This window comes from Oncorhynchus masou, chromosome 4 (genome assembly GCF_036934945.1).
Source record: "Oncorhynchus masou masou isolate Uvic2021 chromosome 4, UVic_Omas_1.1, whole genome shotgun sequence".
NCBI classification, from domain to species: Eukaryota; Metazoa; Chordata; class Actinopteri; order Salmoniformes; family Salmonidae; genus Oncorhynchus; species Oncorhynchus masou.
This window is the reverse complement of record NC_088215.1, coordinates 12380961-12408473: the sequence shown is the minus strand read 5'-3', so window position 1 is coordinate 12408473 and position 27513 is coordinate 12380961. Positions and strand designations below refer to the sequence as shown.

Below are 27513 nucleotides of genomic sequence, written 5' to 3'. Positions count from 1 at the left end.
GCCAAATTATTCAGGGCTGTCTAGTTTCCTGCGTAAAGCCCTAATCATCCAACTGCCTTTGATAGAGGAAACAACTCCAAACACAAAGCGATCAAATTCAACAGCTGGTTGCCTTGGCGCCTGCTGTGTGTTTAAAGAAAACGATCAATTCCAGCACTATTGAATCAAACTGTTTTTCTCTGTGTCCAGGATAAGTAACACCTTTACAAACAACAAAATAAGCACTTACAATGTTTCATAATAAATCCATGACGCATTAAAAGTCAAATAATAATCACAAAATATATATATATATATACATAAAAACAATATTTTTGACTTATATTTAGATGTTTTGAGATAATATACCGTACGTACGTCTGTTGTTTTGCGCTATTACGTAATATCTTCGTAACTCGCTTGCTAGATTAATTTGAATCCAAGTGAAGAGTAACTACTTTTGACTTCATATTTTCTTTGCTGTATCTTTTTAGTTTCATTTAACTTACATTTTCACTACAACTGGGTCCACTTGCCTAAACCTATAGATTAAAAAAAAAATGGCTTTCCTGTATAACTTTCAGCACTTTCATTTAAGAAATTGCTGATGCACTTGTGATGTGAAATCATGTTCTCAAAGTAAAGGAACTACTAATGCACTTTATGCGTAGGCTTATCCAGCGAACCGTTGACACACACTGCGGAAAATATATGCAAGAGTCATTTTGTCACTTCGTATCACACTGTGTCCACATAGCAGAAAAGAATGGAATTTAAATCACTTAATAAAAAGATCTGAAAGCTTCTTTTTTTTTACCGTATATGAGTAAGTTAAAAAATATCTAATCTTATCCTAAGCTAATATGGTCTATACTAGTCCTCTGATTGCAAAAACCTAGGAATAACGACACCAAAATAAGAACAGTAATATTAAGTGTAGCCGGAAACTTCAATAAAAGCCATGCTTTGCTATGTAAATGTGCACAGCACATAGTGTTTATCAAAGAGATAGGAACCCCCTACCTGCTTGATGCTGGAGCTATAATGAAATGTTGACGTTTTGCCACCAACAATGTAGGAAATCACGGCATTAAACTATGTAATAAACAGACAGTTGTCGTAACTCCAAGGTACCTTGTTGTGACACAATTAATGGTACATTAATAACATGGGCTGTTTGACTGGGGGTTCGGGTAGAGTGTTCCTCAGTATAATAAGCAAATCAATCCATACGATTTAGCCTTTCCACTCCTTTCACATATTTCACAGTTGACACGGTTTACCGTAGGTCAAATTAGAGTAGGTCACTTTGCACAGCTGATGAGCTTGGCAAGTGACAGTGAAAAATAAAATAAATAATATAAATCAATAAAATCTTTCAAGACACTTGTTAGACATGAACGTGCGGACTATTTATAGTCCAAATGACCCCAAAAATATCATATACAATACCTAAAAGTATGTGGACACCTGATCGTTGAACATCTGATTCCGAAATCATGGGTATTAATATGGAGTTGGTCCCCCTTTGCTGCTATAACAGCATGGGAAGGCGTCCACTAGATGTTGGAAGATTGCTGCGGGAACTTGCTCCCATTCAGCCACATGAGCATTAGTGAAGTTGGGCACTGATGTTGGGCAATTAGGCCTGGCTTGCAGTCGGCGTTCCAATTCATCCCAAAAGTGTTCGATGAGGTTGAGGTCAGGGCTCTGTGCAGGCCATTCAAGTTCTTCCACACTGATCTCGACAAATCATTTCTGTATGCACCTCACGTTGTGCACGTGTGCTTTGTAATCCTGAAACGGGAAAGGGCCTTCCGCAAACGTTTGCCACAAATTTGGAAGCACAGAATCATCTAGAATGTCAATGTATGCTGAAGCTTAAGGTTTCTCTTCACTGGAACTAAGGGGCCTGAATCATGAAAAACAGCCCCAAATCATTATTCCTCATCCACCAAACAATTGGCACAATGCATTCGGGCAGGTAGCTTTCTGCTGGTATCCGCCCAACCCATATTCGTCCGACAGATGGTGAGCGTGATTCCTCACTCCAGAGAACGCATTTCCACTGCTCCAGAGTCCAATGGCTGCAAGTTTTACACCACTCCAGCCAACGCTTGGTATTGCACATGGTGATCTTAGGTTTGTGTGCGGCTGCTCGTCCATGGAAACCCTTTTCATGAAGCTCCCTACAAACAGTTATTGTGCTGACGTTGCTTTCAGAGGCAGTTTTGAACTCAGTAGGGACTGTCCCTTCAGCACTCGGCGGTCCCGTTCTGTGAGTTTGTGTGGCCTAGCACTTTGCGGCTGAGCCGTTGATGCTCCTAGTACTTACAGTTGACCGGGGCAGCTCTAGCAGGGCATACATTTTATGAACTGACTTGTTGGAAAGGTGGCATCCTATGACGGTGTCACATTGAAAGTCACTGAGCTCTTCAGTAAGGCCATTCTACTGCCAATGTTTGTCTATGGAGATTGCATGGCTGTGTGCTCGATTTTATACACTTGTCAGCAATAGCAATCCACTAATTTGATACACTATATATACACTTGTGTATATATATTGTATTACTAAGCTGGTTCATGTCTTGTAGCTGCGTATTTAATTCATGAGTTTTCAATCTCATGTTTAATATATCCAGTTAAACTTGAAGTACATGGAAAAATGTATTCCCTCTTTAGTCGACATGGTCATTCGTTCATTTGAATTCTGTCACTGTATAGGTCCATGTACCACCAAACACATAGCACAGCATTGGAATGCGATCTGTGCATCCCCTCCAAGTTATACAGGCTTTCAAATCATTCTACGAACAGAATATGTGCAGCAAAAGATAGGCAACTCTGGTGGATGAAACTGAAGCCAACATTAATCATTGAAATTAACAATTAAATGATTGATGGTCATGAAAATACTGCCCTCACTCTATTCATTAGCAGATTCCATTAGCAGAGACTTCACTCTCTCTCTCTCTCTTTCCTACGAATCATAACGTTGTCTCTGATACTATTGCCATAACAACCTCATGAATAACTAAGGAATGCCAAATAATTATCAGAGAATTCCCCAATATGTTAAGTCATCTGTTTGGCAATCACGACTTCCTCAATTTCCTCTGGAAGGGAAAAATAATCCATCCTTTGAGCAGAAAATCCATCCTTTGCGCGTTAGGGTTGAAGTGTCAAAGTCTGTCAAAGTATTGTACAGTACAAAGATCAGACAGGTGCTATCCAATGGCGAAGACCTCTCCATTTGTTAGGCAACCTATTGTAAGTGTTCAATTGAAGAATTCCATCATATAAATGAATGGGAAATGACCTATCTCAATCCAACCATAAACTGACACCTTCAAATCTAATTTTATTTGTCACATGCGCGAAATACAACAAGTGTAGACTTTACTGTGAAAGTCTTACTTACAAGCGATGAGCTTCGTGGGCACTATGGTGTTGAACGCTGAGCTGTAGTCAATGAACAGCATTCTCACATAGGTGTTCCTTTTGTCCAGGTGAGAAAGGGCAGTGTGGAGTGTGATTGAGATTGCGTCATCGGTGGATCTGCTGGGGCGGTATGCGATTTGGAGTGGGTCTAGGGTGTCCGGGAGGATGCTGTTGATATGAGCCATGACCAGCCTTTCAAAGCACTTCATGGCTACCAATGTGAGTGCCACGAGGTGGTAATCATTTAGGCAGGTTGCCATCGCTTCCTTCGGCACAGGGACTATGGTGGTCTGCTTGAAACATGTAGGCATTACAGACTCGGTTAGGGAGAGGTTATAAATGTCAGTGAAGACACTTGACATGCTTTGAGTGCACATCCTGGTAATCTGTCTGGCCCAGCGGCTTTGTGAATGTTGAGTTATTTAAAGGTTTTGTTCACACAGGCTACCGAGAGCGTTATCACACAGTCATCCAGAACAGCTGGTGCTCTCATGCATGCTTCAGTGTTGCTTGCCTTGAAGCGAGCATGATCAGCATTGAGCTCGTCTGGTTGGCTTGCGTCACTGGGAAGCTCGCATCTGGGTTTCCCTTTGTAGTCCGTAATAGTTTTCAAGCCCTGCCACATCCGACGAGTGTCAGAGCCGGTGTGGTAGGATTCAATCTTAATCCTGTATTGACACTTTGCCTTTTTGATGGTTCATCTGAGGGCATAGCGGGATTTCTTATTAGCATCCGGATTAGTCTCTCGCTCCTTGAAAGCGGCAGCTCTAGCCTTTAGCTCGATAGGGATTTTGCTTGTAATACATGGCTTCTGGTTTGGATATGTACGTACAGTCACTGTGGGGATGACGTCATTGATGCACTTATTGATGACTGATGTGGTATATTCCTCAATCTCATTGGATAAATCCCAGAACATATTCCAGTCTGTGCTATCAAAACAGTCCTCTAGTCTAGCATCTGCGTCATCTGACCACTTCCGTATTGAGCGAGTCACTAGTGCTTCCTGCTTTAGATTTTGCTTGTAAGCAGCATTCAGGAGGATATAATTATGGTCAGATTTGACAAATGGAGGGTGGGGGAGAGCATTGTATGCATCTGTGTGTGGAGTAAAGGTGGTCTAGGATTTTTTTTTTCTGGTTGCACATGTGACATGCTGGTAAAAATTGGGTAAAACTGATTTCAGTTTGCCTGCATTAAAGTCCCCAGCCACAAGGAGCCCCGCAAAATAGACTGTCGAGATTCAGAAGAAAGTCTTTGTTTCTGGCCATTTTGAACCTGTAATCAAACACACAAATGCTGATGCTCCAGATACTCAACTAGTCTAAAGAAGGCCAGTTTTACTGCTTCTTTAATCAAAACAACAGTTCTCAGCTGTGCTAACATAATTGCAAAGGGGTTTTCTAATGATCAATTTAGCCTTTTAAAATGATCAACTTGGATTAGCTAACACTACGCGCCATTGGAACACAGGAGTGAAGGTTGCTGCACACCTACAGTATGTAGATATTGCATTTTTTTTAAATCTGCCGTTTCCAGCTACAATAGTAATTTATAACATTAACAAATGTCGACACTGTATTTCTGATCAATTTTGATGTTATTTTAAATGGACAAAAAAAATGCACTTTTCTTTCAAAACAAGGACATTTCTAAGTGACCCCAAACATTTGAACGGTAGAGTATATCTTTTTTTATTTCTAATTAATTTAAAAAAGCTTGGAAAGCCGAAGTTGAAGTCTTGTGGTGCGCAGCGTGTCTCCTCCCTTTCATCCTGCCGGAGTACAGCACCTTTGATTTACCTGAGATCAATTCAGCCGAGGCTGACGGATCAAACACGATGGGAATTTGCTTGAGGTGTGAATCTGAAGGAGTCCTTCGACTGAGGAATACGGTAATAAAGGTAGCTACCCGTTTCAACTAAGCAGACTTTTGTTTCGTAGACCCCCGGGCAAGGGGGAAAAGATAGAGGAAATCTCATTAGGTAGCATACCTGTTCTCTATCTACATGGCCCTGCCATAGGAGTTGGGGGAAGCTGAGGTACTCAGGTTTTAAGGAGTTATTCAGATGCAGAGGTGTAGCGAGAGGAGAGGGAAACCTAAGAAACACAGCGAATGAGCACTTCGTAAGACCTCAGCAGCAGTGGAAACAGAGGCATAAAAAAAGCTGCAACAACTGCAAATTTGCTTGTTAAAAAGTAAAAATGCTCAAAACCAGCAATATTTAAAAGTCCCAGATGGAGGATGCTCTTGCATACGAGGCACACATAAACAAACATTTCCCTCAGATAAAAATAGATCACTTCAAACAAGTCCAGACTTTGTGAATTCTCAAGGATTGCACCAACACAAAAAAACACACCCACGCACTCCCTTGTTGATATAATTAAATCAATACTTAAATTAATCTCTAGTAGTAAGAAGTAAATCTGATGCAATAACTTAATCTAACATGAAAATGCTGGCCAAATGTCTCGCCTGTTCACAAACAAATATCTGGATGGTGAAATTTGCTAAGTCAGTAAACTATGCTGTACAGCAGACTGCATCGTAAAACAATCTAATCAGCTCTCTGGCATGAGTCATAAAAACACAAATTCAAGATGGAGGCCAGACGTCTGAAGCACATTAGCTCATTTAAACAAATGCACCATTTATTTGTATTTCCTCACATCTACCTTTCTGTGAGAGGATTCAGAGAGTATCCGTGTTTTTCAGACGTTGACAACGTCAGTGTTTAACTGTTGAACATGTTCAGCAGTTTATCTTAGGCATCTTGAACGCACGGGCACAATGTCGTTTCTAGCTGTCACGTTTATTCTGGGAGGTGGGAAAGCATGTGGCAAAGATAAACCAGGACGGAGGAGAAGGTGCAGGCAGGGAAACAAGAGACAACATGGAGAAGGTGCAGGCAGGGAAACAAGAGACAACATGGAGAAGGTGCAGGCAGGGAAACAGGAGACAACATGGAGAAGGTGCAGGCAGGGAAACAAGAGACAACATGGAGAAGGTGCAGGCAGGGAAACAAGAGACAACATGGAGAAGGTGCAGGCAGGGAAACAAGAGACAACATGGAGAAGGTGCAGGCAGGGAAACAAGAGACAACATGGAGAAGGTGCAGGCAGGGAAACAAGAGACAACATGGAGAAGGTGCAGGCAGGGAACAAGAGACAACATGGTGGAAGAATCAGGCCCTGTCTACTAACCAACACACACACGGAGAGAGACCAGACAGGTCCCTGTGCACGACACCACGATCTATGGCATTTGAACACAGAATACAGACCCCACACTACCACTCCAAACAGAATAGACTTTAAATATGTTATTCCGCAGCACACTTTCAGGCATTGATATCCATAGGGTTCAGTAAAAAAATAGATCTTGAATTCTGTTTCTGTTCATTAGTCTACTGTTGAAACAGTACCAAACTGTTCTGCATTTCATTGTCGAGATAGTTTTCATCATAGGCATACCACAGTAGTATAAGCAATCTCAACTTTTTCACAATGTCTATACAGTATTTTTGTATGTAAGCAGCATAACTGTCCCAGAAGTTTGTGGTTTGCCGGGGTTACATAAGTTGCTGTTGCTTTTGAGAGGTTTTTTTTTTTTTTTTTACATCTCAATATAACAACACGACAGATGCATTGTCATTTCCATCAGTGATGCTTCTGTTTTTGTGCCTCACATGTCTAACCCAATTCAGTCAAAATCTGACAGGAGAAAGAGAGAGAAGGAGGGAGAGAGAGATCTGGCATTGAGGTGCCAACACACAAAGCAAATATTGTTCTTTATCCGATCCGAACAGAGGAATACAAGAGCTACCATACAATCTTAGCAAAAAACAGGTGCCATCTAGAACCTAAAAGGGTTCTTCGGCTGTCCCCCATAGGAGAACCCTTTGAGGAACCCTTTTTTGGTTCCAGGTAGAACCCTATTGGCTTCCATGTAGAACCCTTTCCCCAGAGGGAACCAAAAAGTGTTCTCTTATGGGGACAGCCGAAGAACCCTTTTGGAACCCTTTTTTCTAAGAGTGCATTGTGGTAGTACCTTTACCGGCCTCGAATATTACTGTTATTCCCTATATACCATGTTGTTGAGTTGATGGTACTATTCCTTGGTGAGATACTATTCACCTGTGTACCAGTGGCGGTCAGTGCCGTTTAAGATGAGGGAGGACAATTTGTTTATGAGCATGGCCTTATTTCTATTACAGCATATTGGATGACTGTCATTCATATTCTATTCATCTAGTTCAATGTAACAGCGATAGGTTGAGGCTACTACATGATACTCAAATTTCCCCTATACCCATCATGAGGTTGCTGAAACCTAGCCTATGAATGAAAGTTTACAATGTAGTTGCACACAGGTAGAGAGACACATTTGAGATGACAGTGAAATTCAATATCGACTTGCACAATCTTGAGAGCATCTAGCTGATATAGGATGTTATCATTCGTCCAGCAGTTGCAAATGCAAGTTTCTATTGGACAAATTCAAGTATGTTTATCTTCCGGTTAAGAAACGTTTTTCAACAAAATCTACAGAATGAATCAAATCAAATCAATATTTTATTGGTCACATACACATGGTGAGCAGATGTTAAGGCGAGTGTAGCGAAATGCTTGTGCCTCTAGTTCCGACAGTAATATCTAACAAGTAATCTAACAAATTCACAACAACTAGCTTATGCACACAAGTGTAAAGGGATGAATAAGAATATGTACATATAAATATATGGATGAGTGATGGCCGTGCGGCATAAGCAAGATGCAGTAGATGGTATAGAGTACATTAAATACAGTTAAAGTAGGAAGTTTACATACACTTAGGTTGGATTCATTAAAACTGGCTTTAGAAGCTTGGCTTTAGAAGCTTCTGATAGGCTAATTGACATCATTTGGAGGTGGAGGTGTACCTGTGGAGTCAATTGGAGGTGTACCTGTGGATGTTTTTCAAGGCCTACCTTCAAACTCAGTGCCTCTTCACTTGACATCGTGGGAAAACAAAAAGAAATCAGCCAAGACCTCAGAAAAAAAAAGTCTGGTTCATCCTTGGGAACAATTTCCAAAAGCCTGAAGGCACCACGTTCATCTGTAAAAACAATAGTACACAAGTATAAACACCATGGGACCACGCAGCCGTCATACCGCTCAGGAAGGAGACGTTCTGTCTCCGAGAGATTAATGTACTTTTGTGCGAAAAGTGCAAATCAACCCCAGAACAACAGCAAAGGACCTTGTGAAGATGCTGAAGGAAACAGGTACAAAAGTATCTATATACACAGTAAAACAAGTCCTATATTGACATAACCTGTAAGGCCGCTCAGCAAGGAAGAAGCCACTGCTCCAAAGCCGCCATAAAAAGCCAGACTATGGTTTGCAACTGCACATGGGGACAAAGATCGTACTTTTTGGAGAAATGTCCTCTGGTCTGATGAAACAAAAATAGAACTGTTTGGCCATAATGACGTCGTTATGTTTGGAGGAAAAAGGGGGAGGGTTGCAAGTCAAAGAATACCATCCCAACCGTGAAGCACGGGGGTGGCAGCATCATGTTGTGGGGGTCCTTTGCTGCAGGAGGGTCTTCACAAAATAGATGGCATCATGAGGAAGGAAAATTATGTGAATATATTGAAGCAAAAGCTCAAGACATCAAGTTAAAGCTTGGTCGCATACTTCCAAAGTTGAGGCAAAATGGCTTAAGGAAAACAAAGTCAAGGTATTGGAGTGGCCATCACAAAGCCCTGACCTCAATCCGACAGAAAATTTGTGGGCAAAACTGGAAAAGCGTGTGCGAGCAAGGAGGCCTATAAACCTGACTCAGTTACACCAGCTCTGTCAGGAGGAATGGGCCAAAATTCACCCAACTTATTGTGGGAGGCTTATGGAAGGCTACCCAACATATTTGACCCAAGTTAAAAAAATTAAAGGCAATGCTACCAAATACTAATTGAGTGTATGTAAACTTCTGACCCACTGGGAATATGATGAAAGAAATAAAAGCTGAAATAAATCACTCTCTACTATTATTCTGACATTTCACATTCTTAAAATAAACTGGACATCCTAACTGGCCTAAACAGGGAATTTTTACTAGGATTAAATGTCAGGAATTGTGAAAAACTGAGTTTAAATGTGTATGTACATTTCCGACTTCAACTCTATGAGATGAGTAATGTAGGGTATGTATTGTGGCATTGTTTACGGTGACTTGTGATACATTTATTCATTACATCCAATTATTAATTACTAAAGTGGCTAGAGATGGAGTCAGTTTGTTGGAAGCAGCCACTCAATGTTAGTGATGGCTGTTTAGCAGTCTGATGGCCTTGAGATAGAAGATGTTTTTCAGTATCTCGGTCCCTGCTTTGATGCACCTGTACTGACCTCGCCTTCTGGATGATAGCGGGGTGAACAGGCAATGGCTCGGGTGGTTGTTGTCCTTGATTAACTTTTTGGCCTTCCTGTGACATCGGGTGATGTAGGTGTCCTGGAAGGCAGGTAGTTTTCCCCCGGTGATGCGTTGTGCAGACCGCCCTACCCTCTTGAGAGCCTTACGGTTGTGGGCAGAGCAGTTGCCGTACCAGGCGGGGATACAGCCCGACAGGATGCTCTCGATTGTGCATCTGGAAAAGTTTGTGAGTGTTTTCAGTGACAAGCCAAATTTCCTCAGCCTCCTGAGGTTGAAGAGGCGCTGTTGCGCCTTCTTCACCACGCTGTCTGTGTGGGTGGACCATTTCAGTTTGTGTATGCCGAGGAAATTAAAACTTTCCACCTTCTCCACTACTGTCCCGTCGATGTGAATAGGGGGTGCTCCCTCTGCTGTTTCCTGAAGTCCACAATAATCTCATTTGTGTTGTTGACGTTGAGTGTGAGGTTATTTTCCTGACACCACACTCCAAGGTCTCTCACCTCCCTGTAGGCCGTCTCGTCATTTTTGGTCATCAAAATAGTGTGTTTTAATCAACTATTTGGTGACGTGATTATATTTAGCATATCATTTTTTGAAAAGACTTACTTTTTTAATGTTTGACCATTTTTATGAAATTCTCTGAGGATGGTCCTCCCCTTTCTCCTCTGAGGAGCCTCCACTGCTGTGTACATAGCTTATCCAGCAAAATTAAATAAGGAAATTATGACAAAATAGAAAGTACAAACAATAGCCTACAAACTACACTTAACAAAAATATAAAAAGCAACATGTTAAGTGTTGGTCCTATGTTTCATGAAACATTCCATACGCGCTTATTTCTCTCAAATGTTGTGCACAAATTTGATTACATCCATGTTAGTAAGCATTTCTCCTTTGCCAAGATAATCCATCCACCTGGCAGGTGTGGCATATCAAGAAGCTGACTAAACAGCATGATCATTACACAGGTGCACCTCGTGCTGGGGACAATAAAAGGTCACTCTGAAATGTTCAATTTTGTCACACAACACAATACCACAGATGTCTCAAGTTGAGGGAGCGTGCAATTGGCAAGCTGACTGCAGGGATGTCCACCAGAGCTGTTGCCAGATAATGTAATGTTAATTTCTCTACAATAAGCCGCCTCCAACGTCGTTTTAGAGAATTTGGCAGTACTTCCAACCGGACTAAAAATGACAGATCATGTGTAAGCCAGCCCAGGACCTCCCCATCTGGCTTCTTCTCTGCGGGATCGTCTGAAACCAACCACCAGGACAGCTGTAATAAATCCCTTTAGTGGGAAAAAATGAAATTGTTGCATGTTGCGTTCATATTTTTATTCAATATATTATTATGTTTGTATGCCAGCATAATTGATTACATTCAGTGTAATCTTTTTTTGTCTTTGTGCAAATGGTTTGGTAGTCAAACAATTATTCCGAATCACATTCAACATTAAAAAAAGTGTGTTGTTTGTGAGATTGCGTCCCCCCCCCCCCCCGTATTGTTTAAACACAGCACTTATCGTCTCGGGGGATCATCCACATTTGTATGAACACCATTTTAAACTTGTTATCCACTTCCACAATCTCTTCATCCAAAGAGATAACACTGTAGGCAACAGCTCTGCAGACCCTGGGTCATTTCGCATGAGACAACCAGTTAAAGTTTTTACAGATATGGAGCGAATAGATATGCTTGCACAGTCAGTTCTGCCTGGCCGACCTTGACCTTGGACAAGCCTGGAGGGGTGTGTGCGTTATGTGAGAAGACTGGACGGTTTTGCTTTGAGCACCTCTCGCCATCCTCTGCATGCTATTGTATTTTTTCTATTTGATTGTCCGTGGCTTGATTTACTTGCAATCAAGCACTGCTGGTACAGTATGTTTAAAGCCTAGAGTCCTCTGCCTTGCTATCCTACATTGATAAGCTTTAATGTTAATGGCAAAGTCATTTCGAGATGAAACCCGCCTTGATTGCCCCTTCTGTGAGCTAAATCACAATGGGCAGTGTATAAGACATGGGAAGAGCAGCGCTAGGAAAGTGACTGATCTGAGGCACCATGTGTTAGTAGCTAAGTTCACTAAAAGCTCAGTTTCTTGATTCTTTGATCTCTCTGATTTAAATTTCAACAGGATGGTTATGGGTTTTCTTGGCAACCCTGGTGATGATGACCAGCGGTCAGTGGCAGCAAGCCCCAGGGGGAGGTCTCGGTGATGTAGCCTCAGGGTTGGGCCATCTGGCTTGGGGACTGGGGAGGGCTACCTGCCTTGAGTCCTTGTGTCGGGCTCATGAGCACCTGGCAAACCTGGCATAGTAGGATCTGGCAGACCGCCAGAAGGAGGAAAGAGTCCACTTTGATTTGGATGGTACATCCCAGCATGGCACCATCTCTGACTGGAAGGGTACCAAGTGGAGAGGAAAGGTCAAAGGTGACTTCCTACTGGTTGCAGGTGTACATATGCCTCTGTATTTCTCTGTTAAAGGGGAATACCACATACAAGTTGGAATTGGAAGCATTGAATGGTGTTGAATGGACAGACTATGTATGTGTAGGAGTGATTTCATTACAAAGACCTAAGTTATAATCATAGTGTGTGTTAGAAGTAATCATTATGATTTAATGTCTGCTAGCACAGGCTTTTAACTTAGAATCAAAAGTTCCCCTAATTAGATAATTACTTGATTAAAAAGTAGATGTTAATTAGCGGTGTATGAAAAAACATCTTAACCAGTTGTCAAATTGAAAATTACAAAATGACAGATGAGTGTGATTATGGTTCAGTCTGCTCTTATAGATTTAAATGAAAATGGATGTAATCTTCTTTAACTGATAAAATTACAAAATTACTTGAAATTACCATAATTATATTATAAAGGTGAATAGCAATAAGGTTTTATAATACAGTTGCTGTGTAAATTGATCCAATCTTGAAATAAGTAAGAAAGGGCATGAAACAGACTTGGTGATGTATATTGTTAAAATGACTGAAAATATTGGTCTGGTTTTGCCTCTTAAACATCCTTAGAAAAAACAGAGTCATTGAAGCACTCCCCCCCGAGTACCAAACAAAGAAACACTCCAGATGTTTGGTCAAGCACGTTATGTTGTTTTTCCTCAATCAAAATGAAGGCCGGATCCCATTAAAAATCATTATTTAAATATCAAAAAGGCCACCTGCTTGAACCCCCCCCCCCACCTATGTGTAATGAATAAATGACTGATTAATGAATAATGGAATGTACAAACAAACTCCTTTCGATCCTCCACCTCTGCATTGGAGGCAGTTGGGAGGTAATACGGTGTTGCACCACCAGGGCTCCCATGAGCCCCTACCTGGCAGGTTGACATATGTGCCTTCTCAAATCGCAACTCATGCTAAAATAATATAATACAGTCTCACCTAATCTCGCAAGAGGACTCACTCAAGCTTCCTCCATGAAGGTCTATGGGAAAGAGTGAAGGTAGATATCCCTATCCCCTGTCTCATCTATCTGGAGCATCTTGGCATTAAAAAGAAGTATGAAACGGGTAATACACAGAGACAGTACTAAATTGACCAAGACCGCCAGACGTTGTATCTAGTCTTGGGTGATTTCCTTTGAACTCCACGTCAACGAAGTGGGCTGAGAATTCATCTCTGTCTGAATGGTAGAAGCCTTTATTAAGGCCCGGTGAACCCCGGGAGCATATCGCTGCTGAGTGGATGAACTAATTAAGCCCCTGTTTCCTGGTGCACCAATCGAAAGCCCAGAAATACTAATGAGACTAGCCCCGCTGTAGTCAGGCACTATCAATCAACCGCCACCTGTACCCCCACTGCCCCCCCTCTACAACTTTACATTGAAATGACACACCAAAAAGCATCCCTTTTAATGCAACTATACTCTAGGCACATTCAGTATGTAACAACGTTTAGATGCAGGAAATCAGATCTGCTAGATGGGGATGACCGTGAGGTTGGTGAATGATGACAATTAGCCCACGGTGATGGGATTCAAGGACACTGAACACCTACAATTACAGACATGGGGACAACCGGACATCCACAGCCGGTCTCTAGAGATTAAAGACGAAGTCCAGCCAGGATGCCTCTAATGAAGCCTAGCCTATGTGGGATGTCAAAACAGTCACTTTGGTGGCAGCTAATGGAGACTGATGGTTGCCGGTTGGCTCCTGGAGCTGCGGCATTGAGAGCGGCCCGATCAAAGCGTCATCTGAAGGCTACATGGTAATTCGGCAGTGATGAGGGCTGTTGAGGTAAACACATTTGGATGCAGGTAGTTGTGGCAGGCAGATGTGGCAGGTAGTATCTCCAGATGCCTTCATCAGTCTCCGACGTGTCTTTCAATGAGGTTTGACACAGATGGGAGCTGCCAAGAGCACCAGGCGTATCTCTGCCAGTTGCATCCAAACCATTCCTTACTTCAAAGACAGAACTAAAATGGCGGCCCGGTTTCCAGATCTATCAAATACGGTGGGAGCCGGTCAGAGGCACATATCAGAACGCTAAAAACAACTTTACAAGCCCAGTCAGTCTCAGATTTCTCACACCACAAAAACATGCTGAACTAATTCACTGAACAAACATTATTTTACTGTGTAAACAACGAGATTAGACATCGGTTTGTTTTTGAGCCTCAAAGATGTGTATATTTTCATATGCACGCACCAGCTTAGAGATTCAAAAGGAATGAACATTTTCTGGGCATGATTTATTTAATATATTAATTCATACCTGCCTTTGATACGTCTCTCGCCTTTTCAAGACAGGGGGCCCTTCCTCTCCACACTCACAGCTGTTTGATGTTGCATTCTAGGGGAAGTTTTTTCTTCCATAAATCCTCATTTAATATTAATACCTCTATTCAATCTGCTAATAGGGCCACCACTCACTCACCTGACTAGAATATATAAAACTACCGAGGGAAGAATTGAGCCCTTACAGGTTCACGAAAGGACAGCTGAAAGTGTTACTTCTTCACAGTCCAATCTGCAGTATTCTCAAGGGAATAGTGTGTACGTATTGTAGTATTGTAAGTAGAGTTAGTCCAATATGGATGTTGCCAAGGGAATATAGACTGAAATGATCAGTAGAGTGTGAACAGTCACCGATGCGTGCCAGATACAGCTGATGTGCTTTTTCATCTAACATCTGATAGGATGTAATTTACATACCATAAAGGACTGAGTGGAATTTGTTCACTAAAAGGTTAATTCTACAGATAAATCATCATGTTCATTTGTTGATTCGACTTATTAATCATTTCTCCACTTCACTTTAAGAGCTGAGATCTCATCTAAATTTAGAAGGTAATTTCCTCTTCCTTTTTTCTATCTGGCTTTATTCGTTGATGCAATCCAGTATTGTACTGTAGTAAATACTGTAACCAATATCAGGAACACAATCCAGTATTGTACTGTAGTAAATACTGTAACCAATATCAGGAACACAATCCAGTATTGTACTGTAGTAAATACTGTAACCAATAGCAGGTACTCAATCCAGTATTTATTGTACTGTAGTAAATACTGTAACCAATAGCAGGAACATAATCCAGTATTTATTGTACTGGAGTAAATACTGTAACCAGTAGCAGGAACATAATCCAGTATTGTACTGTAGTTAATACTGTAACCAATAGCAGGTACTCAATCCATTTTGTGTGCAACCACACCATTGTGGTAAACCTTTTTCCAGTTGTTTAATGTTGTCGGGTGGTTGTCGACGGGTGGCGACGGAAGCGGGCAGCTAGAATTCTCTGTTTGTTCTGGGCAAAAGCGTGCAGCATGTTTAATAACATCTAGGGGGAATGTCAATTACACATGTAAGATGGATTAGTCTTTCTGGCCTCCTTCCTCTCTCTCCTTCCTTCTCTCGCTCTCTGTCTGTCTTGCCCTCTATCTACCGATGTTTCTCTCTGACTCTCTCTCTCTCACACACACACACACACACACACACACAAACGCAACAGAATGGCCTTCAGTGCAGCTGGAGAAATATTGTGTGGACTTAACTAACCTGTGCAATATATTTTTAAAAAATTGGGTGACAAAAATCCAAACTGTATATATGTTCTCTATAATAGCATAGAGAAGCTGATACAGAGCCAAGTCACGTACAGAGGAGAAAGTATAGACATGAATCCTACCGGTCATCATAGAAAGAGAGTCGTTGTTAAGCACTCTTCAGGTCGTCCGTCGTAATCTATTAAAACCACCTCCAGTGGGTTTGGTAGTAAAAGGAGAACTTTGCTGTTCGCTTTTTGTTTTGAATCTGAAAGTCCCTTGTATTGTGAGATGTCGGTTTCCCAGAGCGTAAGTGGGGCAAAAACAAGGTTCATCTCGAGTTTGATTCTGTCGCTGTGCCCATAGACGGCGCCAGACATAACCAGCCGCTTATTGAAAGGAGAAACACATGTTGGCTGATGGTTCCTAAGGAGAGCAAATGCCATTCTATATTTTTGGGGGGTGGGTTACCATTCCCCCCCTCCTCCCCGGTCTCTGTCTCCTTGCTTTATCTGGACCTGGTCAATTAACTGGAGCCAGTCATCTCATCCCACCTCATCTCTTTCACCCCGTCTGCCTCCCCAGCGTTTCTTCATTGAAAAAAAAATTCATTTTTATCTTCGCTTTCAGCCGTACTCCTCGGGGTTACAGATTGCCTGGCATTCAATTTGTGCCACATACAATTCTGCACCTGATCAGTGCGGAGATGGGCCGAGATGGGACTGTCTGGCTGCCTAAAGAGGACCTCCGACTGTCTTTCAATAGCTGCCAACAATCATCCTTGTCAATCCGAATGGCGAGAGGGGACACGAGCTGCTACGAGCTCCGAGGAAACTACTAATGTGTATACACTCTGCACAGCGATTCATCCCAATTCCTTCCCATTTGCCTGAGATTAAGAGGAGAGAGTAGAAGACGAGCTGAAAGCTGAACCCATTCTGGCATCTTGATGTAGGGCTTACTATATGTTTCTGGAGGACTGTGTTTGAAGCTCCGTGTGTTGCAAAACAACCTATTCAATAAAAGTTCATATTGTTTTTTTTTCCATCCGTCTTGATCTCTCTGTAGTTATTTACTGAAGGGACATAATCATCAGATCTGGAATCGTGCAGCTTTACAAAGCTGTCGTTCAAACGCCTCATCTCGCAACCGGGGGAAATGTTGGTGAATGGACGTATAAAACGTTCAATTTCTCGATGTGATTAGCAAGACAGACGTGGAAATGTGGCTTGATGTATCAAATGTTCCTCGTGTTGTATCATATGTCCAAAATGTCAATGGGATTAGCACCATGTGTGAGTATATGTACGGTCCAGATACTCAACCATCCTCCTACTGGGAGGTTGGGATCACTACTATTTCTGTCCAGTTCTGGTTATTAAAAGGACAAACTCCACTTACTGGAGCTATGGACATGAGTGGCTCAACTCACTGCCAAAGTGGCTAGGCCTTGTGAATGTGAAACTCAACAATTACAATCAAATCTGAAATGAGAAATAATACATCTGACCAAACGGTTCTAATATGAAAAACTCTGCACTGGGGCCCATTCTATTCCATATGGAGAGCAGAGACGTAAGCACACACAATATAATCAACTCAATAGCATGGCAATCAAGGAAATCCAACACTTGAGATAATGCATTTTCTGTTTCCCTGCTCAAGTAATTGTAAGAATATGATGCCACCAATGATTCATATTTTCCGTGCCTTTTTGCAGTTTTGAAGCAGGTGTGAACATCAACACTATCCGCATTATAGTGAACACATCACTTTTCTACCAAATGTCAACAGGGTTTTTGTTTTAAAGTAGTCTAACCTGATGCATGACACCAACCATAACAGCCATCACAACAAATATACAGATGACTATTTCCTACTCAATGACAAGTCATTTAGAATTTTCCTGAAACACCTGCAGAAGGAAAAACCTGACTCATAATTCAGTCATTCTTATTATCCTCTTCCATATTTTAGTCATCCTCAGATGTCTGCCTACTCTTCAGTACATACATAAATCATAGGCCGATATCCGAACAGTGATGAATTCTCACAGAGCCTGACCGTGTTCCACCTTGAAGCCAGGCCTTTGCACCGCGCTTCAATGCACCTCTAATGGCATGGCCCTGCTAAGCACACCTCTCATCTCTCCCACACAGCACACACAAACACACACACACACACACACAGCCAGGCAGCTCCTCAATCACCATCACTCCCATCATCATGTCCATCGCTGTCTGCCTCGGTGTGTGTGTGTGTGCACGTGAGATGGCTTTAGGATAATATGCCACCACCACTACCTGCCTGGTATATGACGTGTTACTGGATACTGTGAAGAGGGAACCCATCCAGATGTGTGATGTGCTGAGAGGGACAACTAGCACTTGTATGACTGCACCACTGACTGTTGAGTGCGAGTTAGGCATCCGAATAAATCAACATTTGTCAAAAAAGGTCAACTCGGGGGTACTTTCAAAAAGGAACATGACAAATGTTTTGCTGTTCATTTCAGCTGAATTGGCTCGTGCAAACCTTAAAATCTGTAAACCTATTCCAAATGAATCGGTTTGAATTAAATAATAAATTGTATGGTTAACAACAGATAAGTATACTTTCTTTTACAGCAGTAATGTGCTACAATGGCTTCCCATCACTGCTGTCCAACTTCTTGACACCAAACCATGCATTTTAAACCCAATTATTTCACCTACAATCCCCTGGAAATAGCATAGCATTACACTGATAACCCTTGAAATTGAACCACCAGTGATTACAGCCCCGCAATCTATTTACCCCCAAGCTCTCAGCAAGCATTATCTACCAGTTGGCTTTTACTTGATTCAATCTCTATTGGTAAATAACTAATCTACTTCACTTAACACTATAGTGACCTGGAATATTGTCCAGGGCAATCAAACATGAAAGATGATGAAATCATATCAAAATATGATTGACACAGGATCCAAAAGCGAGTGTGAGTGGAGGAGGGTGGGAGGTAGGGGAAGGGCACTTACTGAAATTAAGTGTGCACTCCTGAGGCCTCCTAGGGTGAGGATTAGAGTGCTACCCAGGTACATTACTTATAAACTCGGTTTTATTATTTGTCCATGCATGCAGAGTCTGGGGCTCTATAACAACAAGGAAAGCTGACGCTTTCAATATCGCTACTAGATTTGGTTAATAAGGTTTTCCAACTCAGATCGTCTTTATTGTTTGTGAATAATTCCTCTGGGAGTTGTCTGAGAAAGAAAAGTGAGAAACAAAGAGCAATCCTGGGCCTGGTGGGTTTTGTTTACAGGCAAACGAGGGAGGGCTGTGTTAGCCAGACCGGTAAATAAACGCTGGCTAGCGGACCGTGACGGCCTCCCTGGGCCCGCCGCCTGATCAGTGCCTGACCCAGCACATACCCTGTGGCTCAATTATCCCAGACAGACACAGACACCAGAGTTTACTCTCCTACCAGTGGGAGGGAGGGGGAGTGGGGACAGAGCTTGGGAAGTGTTCTCTAGTAAGATAATAAGCCAATCATATGGCATTGATACAGTATTTATCAGAGGATTGTATGTCTGTCTACACAAATAAATATTAGTGTAAAGTCCCACAACCACCAACCAAACACCACATTCAACTGTTGAATGTAGCACGTTATGACAAATATTTGTATCTGTTATAGAATATGAGCAGATATTTACCAGTTGCTCAGTCCTATCCGTAGCCCCTGTAGTGTGGAGGGAATCCCATTGCAATGCAAGTCAATGTGTTTCTATACCTACTTCGTTTTCGAGATGGGGGACAATTGAAAGAGTGGATTGCACTGCAACTTTGTTAGGCTGCTGTTATTGTTGTTCGTATTCAAGTGATATCACTCCGTGACTCACTGTTTTGTACATGGGACTTGGGGTGTGAGGAGTGGGAATACAGGGACAGCACAGTTGGTGGTGCAGGATAATAATAAAGTGACAAATGAATGGAAAGAAATAGCAACATCAAACACAAACTCCTCTCTGACAGGGCCAATGAATATGTAATAGTACATTTCAATGGTTGTGTTCTCTTATTCAACTGCTGTGGCCCTGATTGTGTGGGTCTGTCAGTTTACCATACGGCTCATTTAAATTGCCTGTTTGATTTTCAGCCATCTTGGATAACAGGTTGTACTTGGTTTAACACGACTAGCTACGCCGAGGCCACTATTGACACCATCAAATTGTTGGAAAACGAGCAAATTACAGAACATTTGATGAGGCAGAAAAACATCAGAGATGTTAGTTTGAAAGAGGACAGTTTCTCTTTTTTTGCTGTAAATGTGCCACCACTGCTGTACGAGACGACAGCTGTACAGAACCATAAATAGATTCCTTCAACACATAGGAACAGCCAGAGAGCGTCGTCAAACCGAGACAGCTGGTGAGAGATGGTTTCTCACAACACACTTCTCCACCAACTTCAATGTGATCAACTCACTCACTAATTGGCTACTAAAACATTTGATTTTCTTCTTCTGTTCGGCTCAAAAAGAAACTTCTCTGACAAATGCGTTTGTTTGATCATTGTATGGCTAAGAACTCGTTTCGTTTTCAGTATGGGTTTTGTCTTTGTCTTGAGAAAGAACTGCCTCAACTGGGAAAATGGAATCAGAGTATGGCTCCTGGCTTTGTTCAAGTCTGGCTTTGGTTCTGGTTCATTGATTCTGGTTCTATAACTCAGACCTGGGTTCATGAAGTCCCAGATGGGCGGAGTTGGCACTTCTGGGACTATTCCATTGGTTCCATTGCGCCAGGCAAGCTCAGTCAAGCACAGCTGAAGCATTTGACAGAAAACAAATACTATATAAACCCAGATCTGCTATGACTAAAGTGAAGATGTTTCTGAGCAATACCTGATACTGAGGAGTACTGTGGCAACATGACTTCAAGGATGAAGCTTCAACGCCAAATCTCAAATGGACCACTAAGCCCCACTTGTGGAGATCTGAGAGAATTTGATTGGTGTAAGAAATATAGTAAAACTTCTACCTAACCTATCAGATCTCCACAAGTGGATAAGGCGGGGTCGATTCGGGATTGAGCCATTGACTTCCATACCACTCAATCCATATTAATACCCATGATGCATGTGGGCACATTCTACATCTTCCGAGGCAGTCCAAAGCTGCGGAGTAAACTTGTTACATGGATTGACTGTGTGTCAGGCTGCATCTTGTTATCTTGAGTGACAAGCAAAGTACTTAATGCCCTGACATTTCAATAATGTAAATATGCAGTCTCCTGACACACTTTTATGTGCATGCAAGGAATATGCCAGTGCCACATATCCCCCGTTGGGACTGGCATTTTTGCTGTAACCTTTCCATGAGATTTAAAATCCCAAACTTGTCCCAACGTCTCTCCTAACAATGATCAGAATGTACAAATTATCTCAGCTCCTTTTTGAGTCAAACATTTCCATAATTGAACTATTCCATAATTGAACTTTTTTTCTTTGTTTCATCTTACTGGGTATGATCAGATGAATCATCCATTATCTACATGTAAAATCATACAGTATTTAACACACACACACACACACACACACACAGACGTCACATCTCTTCTACTGCATGACTCCATCCCTCCATCACTTAATCCACCACTGTCTCTTGGGCTATCATGAGAAGGCACATTCCTTCATATTCCAATCTGGCTCAAACACACACAAAGCATATGGGAACATTAATACCCTTAACTATGTATATGCCCAATAGGTTAGATATACAGCCGCAGCAGCATACATCCCATATAACGACAGACGGACAGACAGACACTTCCATTTCTGCTCCATGAAGCATCGTCAACTCATCTGTTTATTTGCACTTGTGCTCAGATGGGAAAAATCTAAGTCTCTATTTATTTCTGCATACAGCAACAACTCTACATATTTAATGCAGAGGATCTATTCTTGCTCATTCCAAAGTTGCTTGCGTCACAAGCGAGAAGAGAGGGGGGAATTGTTTCACAGTTGCAGACAATTAGAACCCAATCTATTCATATCACAAAACAGCACAGGTTCCATGTGGCTAGATGGTGGTGATGCTACTGAGCATTTCCACGGTTACAGAATTACGCTGAGACTCAATTTTTTCTATTCAAATATATGTCAAACAAAAAACATTGATTTCAAAGTTGAACAAGCCAACACATTTACTGGAAGAACTGTGCAGATGCTAAGTTTGGTAACATATCCCTTGTTTTTTTTTTTTTGTGTCCACGTTTTCCCCAAAAATTGTAAATATCTGCTTCGAATTCAGATTCAACGATGTCTGCAGAAAGAACTGGGTGTCAACTATGACATGACAGATTGGGTATTCGAACACAGCCATACTAACATACTGTATACTGCATACTTAATGAGTATATACTACATACTATTAGTTCATTTTACTGTAAACAAACAATATCCTTTCAGTTGAGCATACTAGCGCTACACCTGTCTACCGGAAGTTGATTCTGTTGCTATGCAACCTCTTCTCACCACAGCAGAGATGGTTAGGCTGTTTGCATGTTATCCAGAACGTTGGTGCCTGTAACTGTGCTGCTGGCAACAATTTAATTGGGCTTTTTTGCCACTGTTTAATGACCCCGGCCATATTAAACGGGTGTTGAGCGTTCGTAAATTCAGCAGTTTTTCCACGCTCTGGCTCACTCAGACGAGAGTGCTCTGAAATTGGAGTAGATAGCCAGAGCGAATTCATGTCAATTGAGAAATCACAACTACTATACCACTTAGCTAAGAATGACGTGAATAATCAAGTCAATAAACATTGGGTAGTTAGTTAGATAGCATATAGTTAATATACTGGCAAGTTCAATGTATTAGTAACCAACTAACGAGGTAGCTAGCTAACATACCGGTAGTACCTACTGCTGTAATGATATACTATGCGGTTCGTAAGGATAGTGTAGGCAACACATTGTCAGCCAACATAACGTGCAGCATTACTTTATTACATTGCTCACCATCTGTCATAATTAGTTAAAACAATTCATTTTTATCTTTGCACTTCAGCTGCATATTTTCCGCCATTTTCTTCAAATCTGAAAATGTTGTGAAGCCATGCCCATTTCCTGAAGAATTGCATGATCGGCCCTAAAAGTACGGAAATAGTGTCCACTGCGTGTATACTTCATATTTTGGTCGAATGTAGTACGATATCCGGGAACTTTTGGCATACTAACTCTATTCATACTATGACCAATAAGCATACTACATTCTCAATTTACGTCACAAATAGTAAAGTTAGTGTTAGAGGTCGACCGATTAATCGTAATGGCCGATTAATTAGGGATGATTTCAAGTTTTCATAACAATCGGAAATCGGTATTTTTGGGCGCCGATTTTTTTAATAGCTTTATTTAACTAGGCAAGTCAGTTAAGAACACATTCTTATTTTCAATGACGGCCTAGGAACGGTGGGTTAACTGCCTTGTTCAGGTGCAGTACGACAGATTTTCACCTTGTCAGCTCGGGGATCCAATCTTGCAACTTTACAGTTAACTAGTCCAACGCTCTAACCACCTGCCTCTCATTGCACTCCACGAGGAGCCTGCCTGTTACGCGAATGCAGTAGAAGCCAAGGTAAGTTGCTAGCTAGCATTAAACTTATCTTATAAAAAATAATCAATCAATCATAATCACTAGTTATAACTACACATGGTTGATGATATTACTAGTTTATCTAGTGTGTCGTGCGTTGCATATAATCGATGCAACGCTGGGGGACGATTTAACAAAAGCGCGTTTGCGAAAAAAATCACAATCGTTGGACGACTGTACCTAACCATAAACACCAATGCCTTTCTTAAAATCAATACACAGAAGTATATATTTTTAAACCTGCATATTTACCTAAAAGAAATCCAGGTTAGCAGGCAATATTAACCAGGTGAAATTGTGTCATTTATTTTGCGTTCATTGCACGCAGAGTCAGGGTATATGCAACAGTTTGGGCAGCCTGTCTCATTGTGAACTAATTTGCCAGACTTTTACGTAATTATGACATAACATTGAAGGTTGTGCAATGTAACAAGAATATTTAGACTTAGGGATGCCACCTGTTTGATAAAATACCGAACGGTTCCGTATTTCACTGAAATAATAAACGTTTTGTTTTCGAAATGATTGTTTCCGGATTCTACCATATTAATGACCAAAGGCTCGTATTTCTCGTATTTCTGTGTGTTATGTTATAATTAAGTCTATGATTTGATAGAGCAGTCTGACTGAGCGATGGTAGGCAGCAGCAGGCTCATAAGCATTCATTCAAACAGCACTTTTGTGTGTTTTGCCAGCAGCTCTTTGCAAGCAAAGCGCTGTTTATGACTTCAAGCCTATCAGCCTAATGGCTGGTGTAACCGATGTGAAATGGCTAGCTAGTTAGCTGGGAGTTACACTGGCAATACCATAGTGCCTATAAGAACATCCAATAGTCAAACGTATATGAAATACAAATTGTATAGAGAAATAGTCCTATAAATACTATATTAACTACAAACTAAAACCTCTTACCTTGGAATATTGAAGTCTCATGTTAAAAGGAACCACCAACTTTCATATGTTCTCATGTTCTGAGCAAGGAACTCAAACATTAGCTTTTTTACATGGCACATATTGCACTTTTTCTTCTCCAACACCTTGTTTTTGCATTACTTAAACCAAATTGAACATGTTTCATTATTTATTTGAGGCTAAATTGATTTTTATTTATGTATTATATTAAGTTAAAATAAGTGTTCATTCAGTTGTAATTGTTGTAAAAAATAAAAATAAAAATATTTAAAAAATATATATATGTAAAAAAAATGTTGTTCTTTTAAAATCGGCCGATTAATCGGTATCGGCTTTTTTTGGTCCTCCAATATTCGGTATCGGTATCGGTGTTGAAAAATCATAATCGGTCGACCACTAGTTTGTATGAGTATTCGAACACAACTATTGACTTGAATTTACACACGGTAACAGAATAACAGAATTGGAATTCCATCATGGGTCCCTGGGTATAACTCCACACACTGGCTATTATTTTTATGAGCTCTGCCCCCAAATAAAACCCAATTTGGTTGGTCCAAAACAGACTAAATCTGACCCAATCATAGATGTCTATGTTTCACAAGTTTGGACATCAAAGTTCAGCACAGTAAAGCACAGCACAGAACAGCAGAGTTCATTACAGTATAGAGTAGAACTCAGTAGAGTACAGCACAGCGCAGAACAGTAGAGTTCATTACACTACAGTATAGAGTAGAGTTCAAACCGGACAAATCTGAACCAATCATAAGTTTGGACATCAAAGCTCAGCACAGTAGAGTACAGTTCAGTACAGTTCAGTAGAGTAGAGTTCAATACAGTATAGAGTACAGTTCAGTACAGTAGAGTGTTAGCGCTGGGTAGGAACAAAAATGTGCACCACTTTGTATTGGGAAACCCTTGACAAGAGCCTAGGATGACCATTAGTTACTACTGCCTCAACAGAAGAAATAGGTAATATATGTTGGTGTATTTGATATCCCCTCACCGCAAGTGCATACGGTCAAACTTTGGAAGTTGGTTTTCATGCCCCCTCAGAAACACCTGGAGGCATGAGGGATGTCACTTCTGCCATGACTGACTGGGGGCTGGTGATGTGTTGAAATGAAATCACTTTCGTTACAGACAGGACTACTGTGGGTAATGAGGAATGGGGAGGAGGGTCAGACAGATTCTCTCTGAAAAGCATGGGGAAACTGTCTCGGAGAAGTAAATGCTGAGGTGATTGTTTTAACTGTCTTGATTGTCTCTGCCATGATTTGTTCGATGATTGTTCAGTCACTTGATGATATATCTGAACAACAAAAGAGATGCATGTCGAATAGACTTTGGCAATTATACTGGGGATGACAGCATGCACAGTTGCCTCGGAATGAATCCTGGGAATCTCACACTATGCGCGCTCCATCACACTCACGCACGCACACACCTTTCGTAGGCCTAAATTATTGCCAATTTCATCAACGTCAAACTGATGGCTACATTTTATCTCCATTGATGCGCTGCGTGAATGCGCACATAGGCCAAATATTATTTAAAAACAACTGTACAAGTATTCACTTACACTGCTGTTTTGCCCAGACCAGTGCACCATGGCTTGGTTGTGAGAGGAATCTCCGGTCAATGCGAAGGTTGAACTGGTGAGTTTGAGTTCGTCTTGCCTCGAACTGGCCGCTCTTCTGTCCTCGTTGCTCCATCGCAATTCGGACCGTGTCACTCTGCTGCGCCCAGTCCGTGAGGTGATGCCCTCTCGCGAGTAACTCAGAGGCAGTGTCTCCCTTCTCTGGGGTAAGCCGGAGGACTTCTCTTTAACATCCCCAATATTAGCTCCCGGGCTGTCCCTACGAACTCGGTGCTTGTGTGAGACGCCGGGAATTAAATCTGCGCGAGCCTTCCCGATATCTGTATTGCCTACATGACGGTTCATTTTCAGGTTGGAAACTTTGTACTCACCGCGCTGGGTGAATTTTCTCTGTTTACCACCACCGTATTGCATTCCTCCATCGAGTAGTGCGTTCTTGGAACGGAGCATTATGTCAGTATTCCGTTTTCGCCTTGAGTATATGTATTTCCCTTGGATGCATTCATCGGATCCAGTTGCGCAATCAAGCTGTTGAGTTTCGGCACTTGCAGAATTTAAACTCCGTGAAGCAGTTGTCCCGTCTCCATTTCCAATAACTTCCTCTCGGTGCCCTGTTGCGAATTCTCGTGTGTCCGTTTTAAGCAGTAATTCCTTAATACGCCCCTCATCTCCCGGCTGACATGATCTGCAAGTTATCTCTGATTTAGTGGATAGAAAGAAAGATAGCATTATCAAAAGCAGAAACCAGTAAACGCTGGTGTGCCAAATAGGGCATAATCTGACCCCCCTCTCCATAGCTGGTGGCAGAGAAAGATACTCAGTCTGGATACAAGTCTTTTTTTTTACTCTCTTCTTCTCTCCCCTTTGTGACTATAATTGATGTTAAGCAACAGAACTCGTCGCAAGTTGTGGCTCGTCCAATTGTTCTGCAGTGTTAAAAAGTGCGACTCGGCGAAGTGGTCCCAGATGAAGGATTTGATCGAATGAAGCCTTGCGCGCGCGGGGGAGGAGCTGGCAGTATCCGGGGGAAAAGATAGGCGAGATTTCTTCTTGCGCCTGTTTTTTTTCCCTCACCCAGAACAACGCATTAATCATTTCGTAATAAATAATTTGTTAGCATGTATCGTACGTATGTAATAGTCATCTTATTCTATCTATATTTAAATACTATTTTGTATATGAGTCCTTTGTCAATGTTGTTGGCTGTTACTACGGTCTTGTTGACAATATCCCTAACAGCTGTAGATTGTATCTACCGGTAGGCCTAGGTTTACTGTGCATAAGAGTCAACTGCTCAATCACATTTCTCAGAAGATGAAAGAGAATGGTAATATTCATTGTGAATCTATCTAATTGCTTTAAAGTTATAGTCGTGCTATTGCTCTTAGGAAGGGGTGGGGGGGGTTGTTCCGAAATTGTAACATTTGAATTAAACCCCAATTATGCATAATGTCACGGATCACATAGAGGTATTGTTTATTAAGATTTAAATAACCTCTATATGGGCATAGAATAT

The 27513-nt window shown here is 41.5% G+C and overlaps 1 protein-coding gene across 1 annotated transcript in view; it reads right to left on the bottom strand.

Annotated features, from left to right (window-relative positions):
• LOC135524102 (VPS10 domain-containing receptor SorCS1-like) overlaps nt 1–26948 on the bottom strand; it is a 159099-nt gene extending 132151 nt beyond the window's left edge. The window contains exon 1 of the mRNA XM_064951309.1: nt 25980–26948. Within this exon, the coding sequence (XP_064807381.1) occupies nt 25980–26792 (813 nt within the window). The 5' untranslated portion in view covers nt 26793–26948. The remainder of the gene's footprint in view (nt 1–25979) is intronic.
• Between the last annotated feature and the right edge of the window lie 565 nt (nt 26949–27513).